This window comes from Sus scrofa, chromosome 16, assembly GCF_054392235.1.
Source record: "Sus scrofa isolate SSC_HxYL_T2T_F1_AM1 chromosome 16, Sscrofa_HxYL_maternal_Yorkshire_Landrace_v2.0, whole genome shotgun sequence".
Taxonomy (NCBI): domain Eukaryota; kingdom Metazoa; phylum Chordata; class Mammalia; order Artiodactyla; family Suidae; genus Sus; species Sus scrofa.
In genome coordinates this window covers 61065565-61078034 of record NC_139398.1, presented here as the reverse complement: position 1 = coordinate 61078034, position 12470 = coordinate 61065565, and the positions used below count along the sequence as shown (strand labels likewise).

General features: G+C 35.2%; 1 protein-coding gene across 6 annotated transcripts in view; it reads right to left on the bottom strand.

Moving 5' to 3' along the window:
* Positions 1 to 12470, bottom strand: part of TNPO1 (transportin 1) — a 102876-nt gene that overhangs the window by 13346 nt on the left and 77060 nt on the right. For 4 of the 6 annotated variants that reach the window (XM_085002424.1, XM_021076714.2, XM_085002423.1 and 1 more), the window contains exons 13-21: positions 12091 to 12316; positions 9751 to 9922; positions 8378 to 8464; positions 7125 to 7232; positions 6832 to 6990; positions 6664 to 6751; positions 3486 to 3584; positions 3207 to 3302; positions 258 to 333 (exon numbers count right to left, since the gene is read on the bottom strand). In XM_085002424.1, the coding sequence (XP_084858550.1) occupies positions 258 to 333; positions 3207 to 3302; positions 3486 to 3584; positions 6664 to 6751; positions 6832 to 6990; positions 7125 to 7232; positions 8378 to 8464; positions 9751 to 9922; positions 12091 to 12316 (1111 nt within the window). Of the gene's footprint in view, positions 1 to 257; positions 334 to 3170; positions 3303 to 3485; positions 4642 to 5854; positions 6752 to 6831; positions 6991 to 7124; positions 7233 to 8377; positions 8465 to 9750; positions 9923 to 12090; positions 12317 to 12470 lie in introns of those variants that run through there. The other 2 variants (XR_014831497.1, XR_014831498.1) reach the window with 2 other exon arrangements.

The window sequence follows — 12470 nt, the reverse complement described above, 5'->3', positions numbered from 1 at the left end:
ATCAAGCTTTTTAACACAGCAAGCATGTGACAATCTTATCCCATGCATCAATTAGTCGTTAGCCACAACATAAAATAAATATACATGACGATGCTACTGAAAAACCTCACAAACCTGATAGGACAAGATTAGTCACATGGTTGGCAATGATTAAGGATTGTGATTTTTGTAACCAACTGAAAATATATCTAAAAGTGAGATAGAGAAAGAAAGAGTGAAGAAAAATGAATTAAAAAAAAAGATTGAATAATACACACCAGGGTCTTATAAACTGCTGTAGCATGGGGGCCACCTCTTGAGGACAAACGTAACCAAGACGACCAATTGTTATTGCTAAGGTAACGCAATCACGGTTATACACCACCAAACGCCAACCAAGACATGAGCAAATGAGGGGGAAGGAGAAAAAATAAAGAAAAAACAACAAATAACTCAGAAACAGAAACCAACAGAATTTGTGTATGATAATAAACATAAGATTTCACCAGTGCTGTTTATTACCACCCCCTATAATAAGGGGCAGCAACATATATGGCATACTCTTGGAAAAAGAAAAATAAAAGGAATTAAAAAAACTTTAAAGATTGAGAGAACACCAAAAACCATGATGAATTGCTTTTCTCGCTCAATCGAGTGTCAAGATATTGTTAATAAAAATATGAGCGATTAAACAGATGGATTTAGACTCTTCCTTCAAAGCCAGTTGCAATTTCGATGTTTAATAATGAAATCTGTCTTTTTTCCCCCAAGAAATATTAGTAAATGTAAATTACATTTCTGAATTGTCTACGCAAACACACTTCTCAGAAGTTGAAACAGTTAAAATCTCTCTCACTTCTTTACATCTCTTTTTATAAGTGATTTCCATCCTCTGGTAACTAAGTAGGAATTTAATCAAAATTTTGGCAGATTTTTTGTTTGCTAACATTTGCAAAACAAGCCAGTGGACCATTTGTTGCCTGATATCAAAATCAACTATCAAATTTTAGGTGTTATGGTACCTATTGAATAAATGAATTGGAAAATTGCTGTGCTCTGTCAAATCCCTTTCTAAAAAAACACCTCTCTGATGGTGACGATAATAACTCAAATAGTTCAACTTAAATTTCAAACCATGTTTGACACGAAGGAAATTTAGACAGTCCACTGTAATTACATGAGATATGTTGACCAAAGGAACAAACAAATATTCTGTCCTTGCTATAAAAGGCATAGCACATGAAAATAAATAAAACATACTGATTACAGGCTAATATTTTATTTTTAAAAAATCTGAAGTGGGAATTAGTCAAACATATATTCACCATCAAAATTCAGTAAGTCCTTAAACTTACAAAAAGCTAAAAACAAGTGCAACTCAGAACTGCATTCTGCAATTCAAAGGTACATACATATAAATACATTTATACACAACAGGAAAAAAATACAAACAGAAAACAAACCATGAGGTGCTTTAATGGTGTTCTCTCAAAAACTTACAGGTTAACCTTTCATAAAAAAAGGGTGGGGGTAAAGAAAAATGTTTAAGGATTACTTGAAGCAAACTACACAGATAATACTAAAATCCAGCAGATTCATATGAAGCAAGAGAAAGAAAACCTATGTTCAAAAGACACAAACTATGCAACATTCTCATTAAACAGGCAAGTATGAACAATCCAATGAAACATGCGAAAAAGCAGATGATGGTCCATTGAAAAAGTTCAGTGTAGGATATACTAATTAGAAAAAAGGCAAGTAACTGCATACATTAAGGAATTGGCTTTAAGAAACATTAAGATAATGGTAATTAAGCTGCTAAAATCTATAGATAATTAGGAGCTGACAATGATTTTATTTTAATAATTAACCCCATCCTCTTTGGGTAAGGAATAAGAGAAACATTTTCTGCAGCCACTTGTGATAAGATAATCCAGTGAATCCCAAATGTTATTTTTCAACCACATTAATTCAATCCATCAACTTGAATGGCACTATTAACTACTTTTTGTTTACTTAGGATAGAATCATACTTAGAATATAATCTTATAAATAAAGCCAATTTGTTCAAGGAACTGTAACAAATTCACTGGCTGATATCCCACAAGAAACTTTAATATACATTACACTCAACATTTATTTGCATTTACGCATTCACATTTAAAAATAAATAGGAAGTTTCTTAAGGTTCAACAGTAATTTCATAATGACAAGTGTTCCATATCTGAATGTCATGTATAGGTACTGCATTCTAAAGAGAGAAAAACCCGACAAGACTTCATAACCATCCTACACAAAGATTTTTGTACTTTTTAGTAAGAAAATCTAATTCACTTTATGATATAAACAGTACCCATACAGCCAAACAGCCATATAACTATTTCATAATTAAAAGATTTCCTTCCATACCAATAAACATTTCAATTTTAATCACCTTAGCATATAGTATACTTTCTATAATTAAAAACTGTAAAATTAAAATGCCTTTGAAAATAAAATTTTTATCTAGAATACCTTATTTCAATCTTTGTCCAGCATTCTGCTAAGGTATTCACTGACTATGAATATATTAATGGAATTGTCTTAGTAGTATACAAAGAAAGAGTCTGAAAATGAAATTTACATTTTAAAAAACATTGTTAGCAAAAATCAGGGAGGGCGGAAAGAAATCACCCTGAAATGTGTTCTGTAGTATGGAAGGTACTCTTTAATATAAACATGCTCTCTATAAAGGCAAAAGAGAAACAAGCCTACTGAACAAAAATCTCACAAGACATTGCTTAAAGTTCCCAATTTGAAGAAATTATACAATGAAATACAAAATATATATGCCATTATTAACGAACTAGCCCACTACATGGCAATCTATTTTTGGCCACATTGTTACAAACTAAAAACAAAAACAGAAATAAATTACTTCCCAGCTGCCAGTTATACTCTGAATAAAGGTGAAAGTAAATTTGTATCATTTTAGCTGGGGTTCATTTTAGGGAGTATTTAAAACACTGTAACAGGGGAGAGTATTTTTTTTTTTTTTTGAAAGCTTCTGAAAACTGGTTATGGAATGAAGGTAAAACAGTACATTTCATTACTGAGAATCCAAAATAGCTGTTAATTAATAAGCTAGGTTTGTAAAGCTAGCTATGCTCTGGCTTCTCTACACGTCTCAATTTAAAATTAAAGGCAAATAATTTTCTCTTCACCGTAACAGTTCAGTCATATGGTACCTGTATTCTCTAACAACGTCTTTGGTGTGTTGGGTCTGTTAATGATTTCTACAAGCTGGTGCAACACCATAGGAATATAAGGCTGCATCTCTATACCTAGATCATTCCCAAAAGAGAAAACAAAAAAGAAAAATTTCAACGTTAAAATATCAATGTGAAATATTTTGCCCCCTTTATAACTGTGTTATGTATCTATGTATATAAAGCTCATTTAATAAAAGGCAATTACAAAAATATTAAGTCATCTAAAAAATTTAAGGAGAAAAAAAAAAATCTTACCCATTTGAATGGAGATTTCGCCAATTGCCCATGTGGCGTTATTGCAGACTGAAATGAACTCTGGATTTAGGTTGGTTCCCAATATTGGCATGAAATCAGCTAGAAAAAAATTTTTTTAAAAAACTATGTAGTAAACTTCTCAGTAGTAGTGTATTGTGCTTTAAAATAAGGCAATCTACTAAGTAGAAATTCAAATCTAGACAAGAAACAGCATTTAAAAAAAAAAAGTGTTGGTAACAAGTATCTTAAACTGAAGGATGCAATGTCCTTAGGCCACTACACTTTCATATGAAGTAGACCAGGAAACCTAAGTTTCGGTTTTATTTTAAGTATCATTAAAAGAGCTAGATGATCAGAGTAATCTCTTTTGTCATTGGACCGAGAAAATTCAAAATAAAAGTGAGGAAAATGTGCTTGCTTCTTCAAAGCTAGTTTTTTATGACACAAAAAATCTGAAATCAATGATTTTGGCTTTTAATAACTTCTACCCTAGTGCTTAGATTGTGGTCTATCATTTTATAAACATCATTTTCCACTTCAAAGGAATGAGGGGTCTCAGAGAAATGTCTCTCTGCAGGCAAAGGGCAGGAAATGTACAAAACAAGTCTGGACTATTTTGTCATACTAGAAAAGACGAAGGAGCCAACTTGATAAAGATCCCACCGCCAGCGGTAGGACAATTTGAGCATCATTCATGAGTTCACACTGACATTCAAAAAACAAACACAAAGAAAAAGTAAACTCTGTAGGGGTTCCCATTGTGGCTCGGCAATAATGAACCTAACTGGCATCCATGAGGATGCAAGTGCAATCCCTGGCCTCACTTGGTGGGTTAAGGATCTGGCATTGCTGTGGCAGTGGTTTAGGCCGGTAACTGTAGCTCCAATTTGACCCCTGGCCTGGGAACTTCTGTATGCTGCAGGTGCAGCCCTAAAAAGAAAGAAAAAAATTTAATAAAAATTAAACTCTGAAACACAATATAGATACCTGCAGAAGATGCTGAGAATCAATTCATTATTTTGAAAACTGCTAAATAAAGAGAAACAGGGAGTTCTCGTCATGGTGCAGTGGTTATTGAATCCGACTAGGAACCATGAGGTTGCGGGTTCAGTCCCTGGACTCGCTCAGTGGGTTAACGATTCAGTGTTGCCGTGAGCTGTGGTGTAGGTTGCAAATGTGGCTCGATCCCGCGTTGCTGTGGCTCTGGCGTAGGCTGGGGGCTACAGCTCCGATTCGACCCCTAGCATGGGAACCTCCATATGCCATGGGAGCGGCCCAAAGAAATAGCAAAAAGACAAAAAAAAAAAAAAAAAAGAAAAAAAAAAGAAACAATCAAGTAATTATCCTGCCTCTCCTATATCATTTGTATTTCAGAGCAATACTTTACTGATATGGGAAATATCTCTATATATGTATTCTCTTAAATGAAGAATTAGAATATCATTTTCAAAATCCCTAATAAATTAGTGGATCTGAGAGTTTCAAAATCTCAGCAATATTGATAAAATTTGAGTCAGGATTATTCTATTGTGGAGGGGCATCTCATACACTGTAGGATGTTCATCATCATTCTTCACCTCTACCCACTAGGTACCAGTAACACCCACCCCCTCCATGTTAAAATGTCTCCAGACATTGCCAAGTTACCCTCAACTGAGAAAGGCTAGCCTGGAAAATAATCATGCTTGATAACATAAAAAAGAGACAACTAGACACCGTGTTCCTGAAGAAGGTACATGATCTGAAAAGTCATAAAATAATAAAAAAAAGAAATGAGATCCTTTCATACAAGTTTAAACTCATAGAAAGTAAATCAAGAGGAAAATATCTGTAGAATAATAAACTTTCCATAAAACAATAATTCATTACGGTTTCATTTAGAGTGGCTAAGCTTGAACTGGATGGTTTATTTTAATATACACTATAACTTACATTATTATTTAAGGTTCAGAAAGACAGTTATTATTTGATATCACAACTGGGAACTGAGTGAAGGTCAAATTATAAACTTCCAGTTCTATGGGATGTATCACAGTACAACTACAGTTAACAGTAATGTACTGTATATTTGAAGGTTGCTAAGAGCGTATCTTGAAAGTTCTCATCACACAAAAAATCTTTTTAAGTATGTGAGGTGACAGATGTTAAAACACTGTAATCATTTCCCAATTTATACATATTATCAAATCATTATGCTGCGCATCTTAAACTTATACAATTGTTACATGTCAATTTTATCTCAATAAAACTGGGGAGGGGGGAGTTCCCGTCGTGGCGCAGTGGTTAACGAATCTGACTAGGAACCATGAGGTTGCGGGTTCGGTCCCTGCCCTTGCTCAGTGGGTTAAGGATCCGGTGTTGCCGTGAGCTGTGGTGTAGGTTGCAGACGCCGCTCGGATCCCGCGTTGCTGTGGCTCTGGCGTAGGCCGGTGGCTACAGCTCCGATTCAACCCCTAGCCTGGGAACCTCCATATGCCGCGGGAGCAGCCCAAGAAATAGCAAAAAGACAAAAAAAAACAAAAAAACAAAAAAAACTGGGGAGGGGGTGTGTGTGCATGTGCCTCAAAGCACCCTGTATCAAATAAAAAAACCCATTTAGGTCAATGCTTTAAACCAAGATTAAATGACAGGATATAGAAATAAAGAAAAAATAATCAAAACCCATGGTTCTGGTGGCAACTCAGGTTATATCATTTAAGGAATCCCTTTTTTATTTTCATAAAAGGCTAAGATAAATGTTATGCCATTAAAATAGACACAAATCATTACTTACTTATGCAAACTGTTTAAAGTTTCCTATGAGATCTGAGAAAGTATGCTTTATCATGGGAAAACCTACTCTTATTTCTGGGTACCTCTACCAAAAAAGAGAGGCTATTCAAAAAGTGTCCCTGAACTAGCATCTAGGACCAAGATTCACAGGTGGGCATGTCCTTTACCCCAAAGTAATACTTTTCCAACTTTTCCAGTCACATGATATGCCCAAGGAGCTGCTCAAACGATGGTGAATTCAAGGAAACAAGGAACAGGGGAGTTCCCGGACCACCTGCTCCATTCACAGCAGCTGTACCCAGTAAAATGAACATTTGTAAATGCTGGAAATTTCAGTCTAATAAAAATAACCATAATTGATGAAAAATGTTAAAAATCACATCATAGCAGTAGAAAATATTCATACCTATACAGGGCTTAACATGCTGAAAGCAAGCTTTTGTCAGGTCACCTAACAGGGCAAAGGAACTCTGTCGAACTTCTGGCATTTTATCCTACAAGAAAGAAGAAGAAGTTAATATCGATGTGACACCAAGAACCGGGTTTCAATTAATTTTAATGTAATAAGTCTCACCTGCATGCACTGATACATTAGTGTTAGAATGTTACTTCGGGCTACTAGCTGTTCAATGTTGCCTCCAAGTCCTTCAGCCAGGCCACTGAGTAAATCAAGAGCCACTATCATAAAATCTTTATCAGGAGCCTCATATTGATCTGGTTGAGCATTGTTCAGCTGAAAATAGACACAATTTTTTGAAAACTTACTCTGAATCAGTTACTTAAACAAGTTTTGTATACAATATGCCTATCTAAGGAAAAACATTTATGATGCCAAGAAGGGAGAGATATGAAATTTTTTAATAATACCATGGCTTGTGCAAGAGTCTTCTGTACTAGGTTTACACAACGTTGATACACAGGTTCACAGTATGGAAGGAAGCCAGACTGCAGGGCTGTGGCAACTGATGATAGGCACTAGAAAGGAAAAAGCAGATGTGTAAAATTTCTGGGTATTCTTAAAATTACGATAAATCCTTGAAAGTGTACATAATGAAGATCCTGTCACTTGTGAGCCTGTTCACTGGTCTATAGCAGTGCAGGTTTATTGTTCACACCTCTCCTTTGATGCCACTCTTTGCTGTTACGTTTATCAGCTGGTCAGGAGAGGTTTGCTCAGAGAAAAAAACCATAAAAATTTCTATAACGAACATTATCCTTCAGACTTAAGTATTATATATTCCTATTTTTTCCTTCAAACTTAAGAGAAACATTTATCCTCCCATCTTGGTCAATGATGGACTAGAGGGACTGGATGGAGTGGGTGGACTTTCACTGGGCACATTCTGAGTCCCTGCCTGGAAGTAAATATATCTAGCCATAAAAATTATTGTTTTGTTAGGCACAGAATTAGCCACTGCACTTGGTCACAGAAGTTTTTACTTCTCCTGTTAGGGATAATCCATAGCAGAAGTGGTGACCGCGAAATGACAAGGGGATCAAGAATGACTGAAGTGGCTCTACCAGTATCAATTCATCTAGGTTTAAGTTACCACAGTAGAGAATGTAATCAATTATAGGGTAACACGTAAAATTTTTTTGGTTAAAAACAAAGTATTTAAATATACAAGAAAACAGAACTTCAAACTAGGCAGAAAGGATAAAAAGTGAAGTCCCTCCTCCCATCAAAGTTCCAATGCTACTTCACATAGATACATGTGTATAAACAACAGATAACATACACGAATTTAAACTATATCCATTATGATATGGCTATATATCCATATAAAGAAATGCAGTTAAATAGCGATAGACATATATATGCTGATAGGAAAAGAGCTCCAAGAAAATTTATTATCAATTACTTAGAGCAGGTTAGAAAACATAATTCAATCCTTTGTTTACTTAAAAAGCAAAACATGTCTGTTATGCTTTTTCTACCTCACAATATTTCTTAGTATAGATGTACCAGGAAATTACATATTTATTCAGCATTTTAACAGAAATGGCTCAGAATGTAAATAACACATACACCCAATTATAACATATACTGATTTTATATTTGTATGAGTTTTTTTGATGGAACATAGTGTGATTAACTAAATATTACTGGCTTAGCATACCTCAAGTAAAGGGAAAAGATCTTTATCTTCATCCTTTAACATGTTCCATTTTTGGATCAGTGGAGGCATCAGCATCTGAATATATTCCTGATTACAATAATGAAAAACACATAAAGCTCCACTATCATATGTAAAAAAAAGTCCATTTTCAGTTTATGAAAATTAAAATCCATTTAGAGTAATTCTGTAAAATTACAGAATGAATTTTAAGACTCACCTTTGTTCTACTTAGCACCTTGAGAAATTTTATTTTTCCTGTTTTAAATTTACAAGACCTTGTTCTATTTTAAGCCATCTCACATCCTTTTTGAAGATGTGTTTGCACACAACAAATATACTATTATATAAAAATTGGTTGATCACCATCAGGAATGATTTGTGCAAGCTTTATTCTCTAGTGACTAAGTTTTCTCTTTTTCAGTCCTGGGGCCTGTGGCTTAAGAGCTTACGGCTCTTGTTATACAGTAGGTTACAAACAACAGGTAAAGTTATTAAAGATCTTTGTAGAAAAAGATCTATAATCATTTAAGTGTCCATGTTAAAACTGAAGAATTCATGCAAGCAAGTAAACAGTAATCATGTAATAAATAAGAAGCATAGATTCTATCTAAATGGTTTAAGACATGAGGAATGCCCCCACCAAACAAAACCAAACCAATCAACATCAAAGCAAACCCACAAGCAGGTGTTCCACACCAAGTTTTAATTTAAAAGTTTTAACTTTCAAGGATAACTTATAAATACAATTTCTTAAGACTTTTCATACAGTAACCATAAACATGAACTCTATTCTTGAGCAAAGAAAGAACTGAGCTATATTAAAATTCTAGTATCATCTAAATCACACTTAAACAAATCATTTCTGTCTTTCTCATCTATTCTTAACACTACTAGAGACAATTTGGCTCTCTAGCCATACCTCTGAACCACTATTCAGCATTTTAACCTACTACTGCAATTTTTAATAATTTTACCTTGGTGTATTCCCCATACTTGTTAAGTTCCACTGAGAAAACAAAGATATTTTTAGATGTGGTACTCTACAGCTACAGTATGGTAGACACAAAAAGACACTTGGAATTAAGGAAAAGTTGAATTCCAGAGTATAAAACATTTATATTCCCTTAGTCTCTCTGAAAGGTACTAGTGCATTCATTTGAAATGCTGCTGTAATTTTCACACCAAGCACATATTTATTTTTTAAGGTACTATCTAAAAGATAAATACACTGTCTTTAGAACTAAATTCTTAAAGCAGCAAAAACTTAAGTGTTCACATCTCCCCAAACATTTTAATTTCCAAATGTTAACCTATTAATTATAACTATGCTGTATCTTTAAGGTTTTTCATAACAGTTCACCATAGATACTTACAGGTTTGTTTAAATGATGTCCTACTGAATCTGCTAATGTTCCTATGGCATCATAAAGAATGAGTAGATTCTTATGCTGGTATTTACTAAATGCAAAGACCAAGGTATCAAGTATATAAGCCAGGTAAGGAACAAGTTCTGTACAAGCCTCCTCTTCTAGGGTAGCAAAGGCACTAGAATTAAAGAACAGAGCGATTACTGTTGTAGAAAAGGAACCGTTACAGTAGAGATATGAAACTACCTCTACAGTTCATAGGATATCTATTTACACTTTACATGCCTATCTCCTCACCTCACCACAGTAGATGCTTGTTTTTATTATTTCTTTCCCATTCCTTATAACTTCTTTCAAAGAGGCTGTCACTTACTGGCATCTGCTTAACTACAATGGGAAAAATCTAAAACTATTGTTGGCTCGTTCAACAAATTTATTTGGCGTTTATTGTTTATTTAGTTTCTGAGTGCTGGAAATATACCAATGAACAAAACAATGTCCCCATTCTCAGAGGGTTTACATTCTAGTGGTGTTCCAGATTAATGAAATCAAAATCAAAATTGTTAAACTCTAATTTACACTTTAACTTTCATATGCATACCAAAGGTCACAAAATGCTATCAGCATTTTTAGCACTTGCTGTGTATGAAATGTATGAGGACACAGCAGTATCATGAGCTCTCAAATGTTTCTCTTAGTGGGAGGGAGAAATGAAGTGCTGGAGATCAAAGGGCAGAAACCTTGAGTTAGAAGAATAAATTCTATGGAGTTCCCGTTGCGGCGCAGCAGAAACGAATTCAACTAGGAACAGTGAGGTTGCAGGTTTGATCCCTGGCCTTGCTCAGTGGGTTAAGGATCCGGTGCTGCTGAGAGCTATGGTGTAGGTCCCAGACGCAAACTTGGATCCAGTGTTGCTGTGCCTCTGGCATAGGCTGGTGGATACAGCTCCAATTTGACCCTTAGCCTGGGAACCTCCACAGGCCGCAGGTGCGGCCCTTAAAAAAACAAAAAACAAAAAAAAACGGAAGATTAAATTCTAAGGATCTAATGTACAATATGGTGGCTAGTTAGTAATATGGCATTGTATACTTGACACTTGCTGAGAGCAGGTCTTAACCACTCTCACACAAAAAAGTTAACCTATGTTAATTATATGAAGTGATGGATGTGTTAATTATCTTGGAGACTGTTCTACCATGCTTTGTATATCAAGTCAACATGTATACTTTAAATATATGTAATTATATTTGTCAATTATTCTTCAGTAAAGTTTAAAAAGTCTAAGCCCTACACCATACATTAGAATTTACTTGTTGTTGTAATGCTCAACTATGTATCTAATTTCCTCCATTACCACTTTCCATAAATTATAATTATATAGTGGTTTACCATACCCTACACTAGCCTGTAAATTTCAAGATGGCAAAGGATATGCACACAATATTTAGTATGCTTAACAATGAGTACAGAACTAAAAAAACTTTGAATAATCTATAGGAAACCAATCATCTGTATCTGCTCCCACTTTTACTCTCCTTTTTTTTTTTTTTTTAAGGGCCACATCCACAGCATATGGAGGTTCCCAGGCTAGGGGTTCAATCAGAGCTGTGCCACTGGCCTACACCACAGCTCATGGTAACACTGGATCCTTAACCCATTGAGCAAGGCCAGGGATGGAACCTGCGTCTTCATGGATACGGTCAAATTGGTTTCTGCTGACCAATGACTGGAACTCCTCCTTTCCTCTTTTTCAACAGCTATTTCTTGCTATTAAAAAAGTGAACACTAAAAGCAATTCTATTTGAAAAATTAAGAACTATAAACATAAGTGGCAAGCCCTTTCAGAACAAAGGTTTGTTTCCAAAAAACTGAAATATAGGTAGTAATGAAACTAACTGCTAGTCTGATAGAAAAAGACACAGCCCCAGATGCAATCAAGGGAGTGGAACCACTATTTGGCAGATGACAGGTCAGTGTAGGACTTTCTGTGGAGATACGGGAGTTAACCTATTGGCTAATTGTGTCAATCTGCTCAAACTTTTTTATTCCTTCAAGAGTAGGACCCTTGCCATTACCACTCAGGATGACTGCAGGAATGTGGGTGAAAGGTAACTGTTACAGCCACTGAGGGGCAAAAAAAAAAAGGGGAAGAAATAGCAAAGATGGATGTCTAGTTAAGAGTCACTTTTGGATTTATAAAACCATCAGGTGAAAGCTACAGATAGCAAAAATTCCATTACTGGTTAAATACCAACACTACATCACAAGGTTGAAAGTTAGTTTCTTTCTCAAGTATCACACACGCACTTCTGCCACAATCAACATTTTGTTAGGAATCTGTCCCACCTGCAGGCAGCTTCTTGTACTCTCTTGTTGCTATCCAGGATACGCTTCAGCAGTTCTGTCATTAATGGCTTCAGGTACGTGTCTGGGGGCTGGCTGACTACCCAGTGTGCATAGCGGCTAAGAGTCCAGCACGTTATGGAACGCACAAGAGCCTTTTTATCAGAGAGGCACTGAATAAGGTGAGGAATGAGCTCAGGTAGGTATGGAATCATGCCTTGCATGCAACCTAAAACAAAAACAAAATAGAAATCTTTTAGGCAGTGCTGAAGTCTGGTTAGAAGAAAATTATGTCAGTTGAATACTACACCGATACATACATCCATGAAAAAATATCCAGATCATCTACATTAAATACACTGTAACAAACTGTTACAAAACTG